The 12,797-nt window shown below is 37.8% G+C and overlaps 1 protein-coding gene across 1 annotated transcript in view; it reads right to left on the bottom strand.

Moving 5' to 3' along the window:
- The window catches only part of lekr1 (leucine, glutamate and lysine rich 1), a 67,162-nt gene that overhangs the window by 15,931 nt on the left and 38,434 nt on the right, over positions 1-12,797 (bottom strand). The window contains exons 6-7 of the mRNA XM_014471352.2: positions 6,545-6,622; positions 4,938-5,141 (exon numbers count right to left, since the gene is read on the bottom strand). Coding sequence (XP_014326838.2) covers positions 4,938-5,141; positions 6,545-6,622 — 282 coding nt within the window. The remainder of the gene's footprint in view (positions 1-4,937; positions 5,142-6,544; positions 6,623-12,797) is intronic.

The raw sequence follows: 12,797 nt of genomic DNA, 5'->3' as shown, positions 1-12,797 counted from the left end.
TCAACTTATTGCGGCTTTCATTGGTTTTTCTTCCTCTCCCAGCTCTTGCCCTCACTCACCCTGTCCCTCTGTTTTCAATTCTGTCACTTTCCCTGAATCCAGGGCATGCTGAGGCGTCTCTCTTGTGTGCGTGTAGAACGTGTGCAGCCCCAGTGTCACGTGCTTTTCATGCAAGAGCTGGTGATGTAACTTCTCAAACTAGTCAAGGCCCACCTTCCTCCTCCTGGCCTCCTTTCTATCATCTCTCCTTTCCTGCTTCATCTTATCATCCAACTGTCCATCATGGCTGTGTTTCATGTCTCTCATCAGGTTTTCTATTGTATCACCCCTCAGTCTTTCAGTAGCCTGGGGGAAGGGTGACCTGGTGGTTTTTAAGGTTGTCTTTTCACAGTCACTTCACAAGTGATTTTCATCAACAGCTTCTTCATTAAGATTCCTAACTGTAGCTGCACACAGACCAACAGATGGGAAGAAACTATTATTTCTGTAATTGTAACTAAAGGACTATTTTATTTTATTTTTTACCAGGAGTAATTTGGTTACATGCTGGTTTAACTTGAAGCAAAAATTACAAATCTAAAGACTTCACTTCTGTCAGTTAAGGTCAAAGTTCAGGATTTCACAACAAAAAATCCTCTATACTGCCATTACAGACTCAAGTTCCAGCCTGATGACCTTTGTCGCATGTCTTCCCCTCTCTTACAACTCACTTTCCAGTCTGACCCCTCTCTAATAAAGGCCACTAGAGCCAATACAACCTTAAAAAGAACAAACTTTTCATAGATTAACTATGTCAAACTGTTGATAATGTTAGGATTTATTATCCTCTGTTAATGTTAAACTGTTAATGATTGTTCAGAGAATGCAAGACAATTTTCATAGATGTAATAATGACATCCGGTGCATATACAACCCCACAATCAGTTATCTTTACTTTAATTCCATATAAAACATCTAGGATTTTTATTGAAATATTTTGATTTAACTATTTATACCAAGCATTATGTGTGTTCGGGTGTAATTTTAAACTGCAGCTTAAGATGCAATATGTGGTGCAAACGGACAACTTTTACTTTCATTTACGTCCTCGAGCAGGATCTTTACTAAAATGTTTAATTTTTAAGGAAAAGTAACAACTGAAAACTACTGAAACTGCCATGGCACACACATCTCCTGTAGTGACAAAGACTGCCTAAGTCACAGGCGATCAGCACTTCCATCCAGAAGAGAAAATGGGTAGATTAAGCTACAAAAGTACTCCACACAAAACTAATGCAAGAATAACTGGAAATGATGACATGGAGAAGGACTTAGACAAATTCAATCTACAGCCTGAAAAAGCATCAGGTTTCACATAACTTGTAACAGCAGTGAAATATGAACAGTGTATGTAGATAATAGTACTATTATGACAATCTATTGCATATTTGTTCTTTCCTTGACATCAGACATTTTTGCACCTTCTAGTTTGTAGATTATGCACTTTGCGATGCCTAATACTTTAGAAATGCATTTAAATATGACACACATTATACCCTACTGTTTAAGTTTTTTTATTTTTTTAAAGCAATGTTTCAGCACACAAATCTTCCATCGTGTTACAAATCCTCTGATGTCAGAACCCCATAACTAACAGGGGTGGGTTATTTTCAAGTCTCTTTAGACTTATTTTCTGTGTACAAGAAAAAAAATATTGTCACATTTGGCATTTGATTCTTTTTGATGTTGTATACCCACTCCAACCATGACCTTAAACTGAGAAACCTATTGAACCGTGACTTATTTGTACTATTACAACAGTCTCAGACATTGTGCAAACATTCCCCTGGAAGGCTAGAAATTAACTTTGTGCATGACTTTAGATATAATATGGGATTTCTTCTTCCAACAAAGGCATCTGTCATCGCAAACATGATATAACTATTAAAGAACAAAAAACTAATGACCACATACCAGGTTACATCTGTGATGACTTAAAATACTATTTACTGAAGCAGAAAGATACATACTTACAGAAAAGCTCCAGCTTTAGGAATCCATTATCTACACTATATAAGAATGTTTTCAGTGAATCTAAAAGATAGGTTACCAATCTTTTGAAGAATGTTTAGCAATTAAAACTTCATGGCCTTGTTAATCATATGTGGACTTATAGAGCAATCCTACTGCGATACTGTTCACTGATGTGAATTCTAGAAGCTAAAAGGCAGTTTTATCTTAAACGTGAAGTTTGTGTGCAGAGAACCACAGAGGAAACTCTATAGGTTTTAAATTATTTGTGATCCTGGGGAGTGAAAAAGAAATCCTTTCATGCAAAAATTTGTTTCTAATGTGAACTTAACCTACTCAACCTCAGCTGGCATTACTCTCCAGCCCTTTATACTTTGCATTCTAAGGGGAAAACTGCTGAAAAGTCAAGGAAATATTTATGTGTAGAAACATTTTACAGCGTTTCTGTTTCTCCTATCAATTATTTATATTCCATTTAAATGTCACTCTGTCACAGTCATTCTTATGATGAACCATCTCCCAGTGAATCACGGTACTGTAATCCACTTCAAAAAGGCTCACAAGCCATAAAAAACATAAAAACATTCTTGAACCACAAGGCTAAAAATATTTGTAGCATTCTGATGTTTTTTCAATTGGTTTAAAAAAGCCTGAATCTGCATTTCAGGATTCTTGCTGACATTTTTTGATTACAGCAGGCATGCTAAAAATGCCAGGAGAGGTCCTGAAAATCCCATGTATTTATTTTCATGGAACGTTAATGATTTATAATTTTAGGAACAGCTGAGTAAAATTATTAATCTAAGAGACCAAAAGCTTTACAGAAGTGGATTTCATCAGGAACCCATGCGCTAATTGTCCAAACCCAAATACTAGATTTGGAGTCTAATTAAGGCAAGTCCAGTAAGACATGCGGCTGTGATTTGCTCAGTCATTAAAAAATGCCCGTTTTTATATGACCAATTAGCAAACAGTATTGTGACAGCATGATCAAAATATTGGACTACTGCTCAAGTAAAAACTGAGCAATAGTCTCAATTTTAATGTCTGTATTTCATATAAATGTTAAGATACTGCTCGTTTTTTAAAGAAATTTTGAAGCAACAGTGGCCTTTATTGACAGTGTTCACACAAGAAAGGGACAAAGAGAAAGGGGAAGACATTTAGCAAGGATCTTGAACCTTGTACGGTTATATTACTGGATACCAGCTGTGAATGGAGTCCATGCTCTGCTGCTATACCTCTCAGTGTGAACTGCTTGGTCCAGATAGAACCTTAGTGTGTTACAGTTCCTAAGGGAGATAGTCTCTTTGGTCATTCATCAAAACAGATACTTTAATACAGCAGCACATACTGTAACTGATGCAAACTTTTACAAATTTCATAAGCCTTTCAAGCTGCGCTACGATTTATTAACTTGGTCTTCAAGCTCATGGGTGGTGATACATATGAGGAGCTTACACACCAGGCACACATTCTGGTGTGCCGATGGTTTAGTCGATGGAGAAGCTGTTGCACTCGGCCCTTAGTCACACAGCATGCTGATGTTTTGCAGTGCCACTAATGCCTCAAACTATGCCATATCAAATGTCTTCTCTACCTCTTCTCCTCTCCAGTCAGACAGATCAGCTAGGCGCGCAGCCTGTACGCCACTTCCAGGCGTACAGGAAATGGACCTGTAAGTGTTTACAGGTTCACTGTAAACACTTACAGTGTAAACATGAATGAGCGCTACAGCGCCAGCTGGCTGACTACGAAGAGTGGGGATCAGAAGAACTCGTCCGATAAATCTCAGCCTACGAAAACAAAAAGCTTCTGTGGCGCTTATTAAAGACTCAACAAAAAAAAACATTGTCCCCCACTAGTGCCACATGAATTAAATTTCCCTGTTTGTCTCTCACATCCAGCAGAGAGCTGCACAGTGCTGTGGCTCTAGCTCGTCATGCAAGGCAGGGCCAAGGGGTTATGGGGCCTTAAGCAGAATATGAGTTAGGGGCCCCTCTTGCTGTTAAGAACATCACCACCACTAGTTTCAACACAGATTTGCTGGAGTTTCATAGGCTGAGCTTAACAGTAATCACTGGTAATTGGTTATTATTTACTGATACCTACAGTATGTGTGAACAAAGCAAGCTCAAACACAAATATTAAACTGTTAGCATCAGATTGTAGCTATGGTAACAATTTAACTATGAAAGTTATTCTTTGCACTTTTACAAAGTAAACTTGCAAATTAAATCTTAAATTTAAATATTAAGATATTTAAGGTGTTTTCACACCCGATAGTCCACTGTGAAATAATTAGAGCACAGTAAATATTTCCCAGTTGACCAAAATAAATTCGAACCAAGCCGTTATGTCAGGGGCGTTTAGTATTTTCAATGTAATGAAAAGCTGATAATAAACTATAAGCGCAAGATTATTGAATAGTCTGCGTTGTGAAAGTGGTGTTAGACTCATATAAGCATCAGGGTTCAATTCTTTTCTTCAAGATTTATGCAAAGTTTGGTCCCTTTGACTGATTTGTGTTATATTGTTCCAAACCCAAATCTGTCCTCTCGGGCTGAACTGAGCTGTAAATATTTACTGACCTGTTTCGTCACTTAGGCTGACCCATCTCTTCAGACTATTAAGAGAACACCAGTACACAGTTGTGGTAAAGCTGTTCTATGAACAAAACTAGTCAAAATTTATTGAAGTAAATGACAATATGGATGATTCTGACAGGACTACAGATGGCTCATTAGTTTCTTATTGTAAAAGTTTTGTAAGCCAGTCTATGCATAAGCAGCTGAATATAAGGCGAATTGGCATTAATAATGATCATTATATTCAGAATAAACTATAGGGTAGAAGTGAACAGATAAAAACAGAATAGAACACAAAGGAGAAACAACAAGAAAGCAGAAGAATCATGAATCAATTACCTTTCTTTGATCAGCTCCCCATTTTCCTGCTGAATCTTTTCCAGAACTTCCCTAGTTTGCATCACTTCCTCTCCAGCTGCATGCCACTTCTGGTTTAGTTCTTCCTCTCTTTGCTCCCATGACAACAGCTGCTTCTCCATGGCATCACACCTTTGTTGACATAACAACCACTTCTTATTTTTCTCCTCTACTTCCACTGTTAATCTGTTGATAAAGAGACAAAGGTTGAGAGTTGCACAAACATGTCTGTATTACATTATTCTGGGAGGAAGTGCTCTTTTCATCTGTATTTAAACAGGACATGTTTTCGCCTGTTCTGAACAACCACCCATGCTTGCACACCTGCAGGTGCACCATTATTCTGCACTGATAGGTCAACAGGTAACTGATGAAAGCCAGCTCTGTTACATCAGGATAAAACCATCCAATATCTTTGCAAATTTTTTATTAAAGTACATAAGACACAGACATGGTAAAACTGGGGCAAACCATATTTTAAAAAATACTTTAGCAATCCGAAAAAGGAAGTTGCACCTCTCATTATCCAAGTTTATTCAGTTATATTCAATTAATTAGAATATTTGTTTGTTTTGTTTTTTTTTTGGTCTTATGAAGTTTTTGCAATCCTGCAAGAATAAGAGTGAGATAATGGATGAATACATTTTTGCTTGTTTTTTTTCTTCCTTGTTTGTTTGTTGACCATGAAGTAATGACGTCATATTTTCTAATAAATATGTTATTAATTAACAAATTATATGAATCTGATTATTTATTTTTTTTATAAACAAACAAGCATGAGGCTTTTAGACATTTTACATCTAATGAATAATTTGTTGCAGCGTAAAAGAGAATAGGTGTGGAGGCTTGACCAGATTAACACTGTTCAGACACTTATGGTCACCGTTTTTAGGAAATTGGAAAACTGTTGTCTTCTCACCCTCACACAGTCTGAAACTGCATCCACCCCCGCTGCTATTATAGGTTGAGCTTTATTGGAGCCATGGGGTTAGATCAGAGACTGCTGTGTGGGATGGGAAATAAATTGACAGTGTAACTGAACACTCCAAGCTGCAAGCAGTCTAGAAAGGGAATACCAGCAGATAGCATGTGAAAAAATATACACCCTGCATGCATCCAGTGCCTGCAAGTGGAAGATGAGAGGCCCCTGCACTTATATGTGTCTGTGGGCGTGCACATGTGGATTGGGAGTATGTGACACACATGTGCATGTCTGTATATCAGTGCGATGCTGGCTAATCAAAGCATATCTGCAGCAACGTACATGCTTCTGGGCACTGATGAGAGTATGTGAGAAACACGACTCCATGCCAGCTAAGAAGTGCTTCCATCTGTTGCACCAGCCTCACACGAGACTCTGCAGCATCACAAGCACTTAACGGAGCCTAAGATCTCCTCAACTAATTTAAGAAATGTTAACGTACCCACCTCTCTCGGGGAGGCAATAGATCTGGAAGTGCATGGGAGCACAGGAATAAGACGATGGTTAGGAGAATGACTGGGATGAGTAAAGGGATCGTGTGGGAGAAGCTAAGGGAATTTATTGCTCGGTGTGTGGGAAACACAAAAAGAGGGAAAGGCCGATAAACCTGTGCAGTTTCCATCCGTATTCCTTCTCAGCCTCCTCCTGTTTAAACAGCTGCTCATCCCACTGTGTCTTCTGTTCCCTGCAGACATACAGTACAACAATAACGTGGTTGATCAGTTTATGTATATGCATTAACAAGACAGTGACAAAAACTCAAAAACGATCATATTTTTCTCCTTTCCTGAAGTTTAGATTCATTTGACCCCGGTGTCATATCGAGGCAGAAGGACACACATTTATTCCCTGAGCTTGTTTTTAAATCCCAAGTGACACTGAGCCAGATACCAAATCCATCTAACTGGTGTCCTGACTACTCCCACGCTTGTATCCTTGTGAGGAAGAAGCCAGCCTTAACAATGGATCCTCCCACAGGGATCAGCAAAAGTTCAAGACAGCTTCCTGTATATCCTAACTCCTCATGCTTAAAAACTGCTGCGGGCTGTTTTCTGATGGCTAGATTGGATAGTTTTTCATGTTATTTTGCACCTTAAATACAAAAGTTTCACTGTGTTTAAAATAATATTTCTTTTTCTTTCTGTAGCTGCATCTTGACTCCTTAGAAGGGACACTGAAAATCATTTATAAATTCAAATCTACATGGATTGACAGCAAGTGCACATAGACCAACAAACACATACAAACACTTTCACATATGCTATCAGAGACACACACACACACACACACACGCCCCCGCCCACAAACACACTTTACCCTAACCCTACTAACCCTGTCAGCTTCTCAACCTAATTCCCTCTCTGACGGCATGGTCAGTTGGCGTGTATGTGGGCGTGTGTGTGTGTGTGTTACTGGCTGTCTAGCCCTGTGACCTTGCAGCCGCACGCAATGAGGATACAGAGTGAGAGGACCAGCATGTCTAAGCTCACAGGCAGACAGCCTGTTTTCACTTCCAATTTCACAGATTTTTTTGATAACTGTCTTCAGATTTTAGGTGGATTCAGAAGAGCTGCACTTTTATTAAAAAATATGGGTTTTTTTACATTTGTTGAAATTATTATTATGTCGTGACAGTATGAGACAATCTGTGAAAAACTTTAGCTCTGCTTCCTCCCAGTGCTTCCAGTACTAACTGCTGGAATAAATCACACAGTCAGAAACAACCAATCAGAGACAAGAGGAGGACTTTAGCGCTATCAATCACTCTCGTGTACGCACCACTCACATCACTCCCCTCCGTCTTGCTCTCTGCTACACTGCAGCCGATTCATCACAACATAGCCTGTCACAAATGCTAAGACTAGTTAGCGTAGCCACGGATGACGGTGGTTAAATAGTTTTCCGGATTGGTTGTTTTTGACAGGGAGCTGCATTTTTGCAGACCACACTGGGAGGAGGTGGAGGAGCATGCTTTTTTCACAGATTATCCATCTCATACCATACTGTCATGATATGGTGACAGTTTTAACAAATATGGAAAACAACATTTTTGTAAAAATTATATATACTGCAGCTTTAAACTGTGAGAACAGCTTATGATTTTCTATACAATACATTCAAGATGTAATAACATGCGGTTACAGACTGAAAACTGAATGAATAAGCACAAAATCCAGATGACTTAAAGGTACCTCCGTTAACTACACTTGCCAAAAAATGCAATATACATAAAAGAAATTTTACATTTTAATTTAAATGCCTTGCATTGGGCCTCAGTCACTTTAAAAACTCTTGCTCTTTCTGAGACTTTATCTTCAAGAAGTCATTACAATATTGCGCCTCTACTAACAATTAACAATGTTTTTATCAGGTGTGTTTTTGATGAGGGAATAACATTAGAAGATCAAAAAAGTTGATTTTACATAATACCACCTTTTTAAAGAAAATCCCGTTATTGATGACAGATTCTAAAAGGAACCAGTAATTATCCCCTTTGTGTAGTCTTAGGAACATATTTGTTTCTAATGTAAGTAGATGTGTCAATCAGTCAAAGAATGCACCGCAGAATTAACAAAACTGAGATAAACAGGGCGATGTGCCTCTGCTGATTCTAGAGCAGAGAAAATTCAGGTGACAGTTTAAAACTGTGGCAGATCAAGCACTCTACATAAAAATACCCTCAACAAAATACAAAGGAAGTCTCATGAACGGGAGGAAAAAAACCTACTCATCAAAACGTAATTTCTTTGAGATTTTGTGTTTACTTTATGATAGATGAAGAGAAACAAGACGGTTTTGATTTTCTTTGAATTCAATACAACAAAACAGGCTAAAAAAAGAATTTTCTGAAGGGCTGTGACTGATTAAATCTAACCGAGATAAACCGTCACGTAGGAAATTTAAAAAAAAGTTTTTATGTTTTGTGCAAATGTGTGAGGCAGAGAAGATAAGGAGGAGAAAACGCCTTCAGTTGCACCCTGAGACCAATAGGTAAATTACTGAAGATATTCTCACACTCTCACTTTAATGTATAGATGTGCACACACACCCCTACACACCCACACACCAACAGAAAGAGAGACAGTCAGCGTGCAGCAGTCTTATGAAAACAAGCCGTTTCACATCAATCACATCTATCCTTTGCTCTTTCTCTCTTGACCTTCAATCATTCCACCTCACACTCTTTCATCCATCCTCCCTTGTTCAGGGCATCTATGCTTTCTTTCATCTATTCCTCCCTTGCCTCTAATCCATCCTTTAAACTGAGCCCACGTCTGCCATGTGTTCATCCCGTGATGAAAGGATCAGCTCAGTGATTCCTGCCAATCAGAGCGCAGCTGGAACCTTCCTATCACCATTAACACACGTCAGCCAGAAGTTACATGTTTGGAACGCTCCGCTGGGAAACTCCTGTCAAGTCTGGAACATTCATAGTTGCCCATCAAGCCAAGAAATACTCCCAGTGATATGAGATATACTTCACTTCTTAAAAGCTCTTGTAAGTACACAAGATTTTTTCAAGTATTAGAAGAAAATTGACAAAAGAAATGATACACCGAAGTCTTGAAGAGTGTGTAAGTGGATGTATGCGTCAATAGTCTGCACTCGAACATTCCTTAGACAGTGTGCTTGGATCAGATAAATTCCACAGCCTTGCTCTGTTCTCGCCATGGCAGAAATGTGTGTGTGCGTGTGTGTTTCCAAAGCAACGGACTGGCGCCACAAAAAGACAACAGGTGCTGAAAACTCGGTCGATGGAGGTGGTGGGTGAGGGGTGGGGTTAAAGGTTGGGAAGCTGTTATGGCAACGCTTACACACAAACAAACTTTTTGTTCACGAATGTCAAACCGAAGAATCCAAGGCTTGGGATGCTCTGCAGCTTATGTGGTACAGAGTGGGACTAAGAACAAACATGATATGCATACTCTCTCACACACACATACGCAGACACACACGCATATAAAAAGGTTGTGGGTGTTTAAACATTCAACCAATAAGAGAAACGGAAAGAAAAAGGTTGATCAGAAATAAAAGAGACATGTTATTTATAATATAATGCAGCACCCATCACTAAATATATATTTAGTAATATGTATAAATACTAATGAAAAACAGGCAGATCTGGCTATGTAAATACCTTTGATGCCACTGAAAGTTAACACTTCATAATCTGCCCCAAACTGGGGTTAAACAGGTTAAGAAAGCTGAAACAATGTTACAAAAACATTTCACCTAATACAAGAAAAGCCATCATTTGTGTTTAAAAACATATGCATATATTATTGTGCATATTTTAAATGCATATCTTGCTTCTGTAAACAAAGTTTTAATGCAGAGAACTTTGCTGAAGTGCTAGGCCAATGCTAGCATTCTCTGTTTTGATGTGACTCATTGAATTTGTCTCATGACATTGCAATACTGTTTCAGATAATTGTGTTCGGACCAAAGGACAAAGAAAAAGTTTCTACTTCATAAACCAACCATTGAGTATCTTATATTTTCTGTGTACTGGTCCTAAACAAAAATCTAAGGCAGTTTTCAAAGGCAGAATTAATCCAAAGATACATCTTTGGTAAATTTAAAGTTATCCCGAGATCTGCATCAGCAATTTTGTTTATGCCGTCAGCAAGTTACATTTTTTCCCCTTCATTATCTTACATTTTACCCTCTCCCCTCATCAACTCCACAGAAAACATCTAACATGTCATATCTATACATATACAGTATATTGCGAGTGTCCTGATGGTGAAACAAGTTGCACAGTGGAATAGTCCTGGTCTGAGTGTGAGACCCTTTATTCTCTTACTAAATGAATTATCACAAACCCACATACACTTATCACTTAATAAAGTCTAAGACTTTAGCTCATGTGCATCATCCTCTTTCACACAGAATTTATTGTGGAACAAGGCCATATATACATATGCAGAAAGTATACTTATCTATACTTTCCCCAAAGTATACATATGTCCAGATGGCTGCATGGGTTGCGTGAGATTGCAAGCTTCCAATTCATCCTCACTGATCCCTGTGTTAGATGGATGTTCAGGTTCCACAGCAGATTGCAGGAAACCAAATTTGTGTCAGAAAAACTGTACAAACTGTGTCACGCAAATGACCAGGAGGTCAGTTCTGCAGAGACAGTAACCTACTTTTTGATTCAAATCTACTTAATTAGGCTAAAAATAAAACTCAACCCAAACAAAAATACAGGTTTAAAAGTAATGTAAGTAGTTTATTCTACTAAATGAGCCTCCAAAGGCTCATTCAGTGGATCATAAGACTAAGCAATCAAATGTCAAAAAGCAAAAAAATGTCATATTATTGCAAGAAAAAAAGAAGAAAAAATAAACAAGGTGACAAAGATACATTTTTTCAGATAATTTTCCTCTATTCCTCCATGCACCATTATGTTATTTAACTAAAAAGCAAACAAGTTGTAGATGTTTTTTAAAATGTGAAAAGACCTGCAATAACCTTGTTGCTGAGGATCAAAATGTCATTTTGTAAAACAAGGTATCTGTATTCCTAAATTGCCATTTTAATTGTATAGATACCTTTCTCTTTCTTGTCTGCTTCTTGCTATTCGTCTAAGCAAGTGAAAGATTATGAAAGATTTTTTGTACCCTTACCAAGTATTTACAGAACACAATAAAGCTATGCAGACTTAATTATAAGTCATGACTAATTATCATTCCTTGCAAACGCTAAGTACAAACACCTTTTTACATTTTTGTAGACCACTGTTACTCTTTTTAAAATTAGGAAACATTAAGTGAAAAAAATGTTCTTCATCTGTGTACTCAGGTCATGAAGATCTTTAAAGTGCTGGTTATCTGGGAGACTCATGCTTTTAACATTTACTCCCTTCATGTGTCGAGGAGTGTTTGTGTATCTCCGTGAGGCTGCACACACTTTTAAAAAGGTTCATTTTTCAAATGTTATAAATGATGTCATCAAGACAAGGCTTGAAGGATTGGCTGCTGCATAAAATAACACTATAACCAAGGCAAATAAATAAACACTTGAAATGTGCTGCCCAGAAACGTTAAAAAATGATAGATTAGCGATAAAATGTATTCACTCTGCTGTGCCTTATTGTTGTTCTATATGACGATATTGTGAAGCCTCTACTGTCTATAGAGAAGTATCTTTGAAATTTAAGGTCAACAACAGTTTTTTTTTTGTTGTCTGACTCTGGGTGAGTTAAACACCAGATAAACAAACACATTAGTGAAAGCAAAAAAAAAACAAAAAACGTATTGATCCATATCAAAGTGCAACTCCTCAGGACAGACAACAAAGTCTCTAACATATCACTAACACAAAAATGTAAATAGTTCTCTTGAGATTCAGAGGTTTAATAGAATGGCAAAAGATCCCACTTTAACAAGAAAGCAGTCTTCTAAGCATGAGCTGCACAAGGCATAAATCTGTATCTGATGAGGGTTATAATTCACATCTGAAGTTTATCTGACCATAAAGGTTTAAGGTGATCTAACTGTTCTGTGAACTATGAACAGGAATGCCACTGTTTCTGCAACTTTACCAGGGTAAACTTCCATAATTATTTCAGCATATTACAGGTGATGCTAAGCCAGCTAGCACTAAATATTAAATCCGACTCTGGGTGGTGATAATGATCCAGTATTGATCAACAAAAATGTCACTATAAAAAAGCTGCAGATAAGTTAAGAATTTTCCTTTTGGGGAGCTCATTTGATCTCTAATATTGGGACGGAGGCTAATGTCTGGAGTTTTTGTGGATGGGTTTAGTTCAAACCTCCATCATCAAAGTTTAAATTTTAGTCAGTGGGGTCACCTCTTATCTTGTTTTTTTTATATCCTTACCAAAAAAT

The sequence above is a fragment of the Xiphophorus maculatus genome, chromosome 18 (assembly GCF_002775205.1).
Source record: "Xiphophorus maculatus strain JP 163 A chromosome 18, X_maculatus-5.0-male, whole genome shotgun sequence".
Classification (NCBI taxonomy): domain Eukaryota; kingdom Metazoa; phylum Chordata; class Actinopteri; order Cyprinodontiformes; family Poeciliidae; genus Xiphophorus; species Xiphophorus maculatus.
Note: the sequence above shows the minus strand (reverse complement) of the source record. Positions and strands in the feature narration are given on the sequence as shown.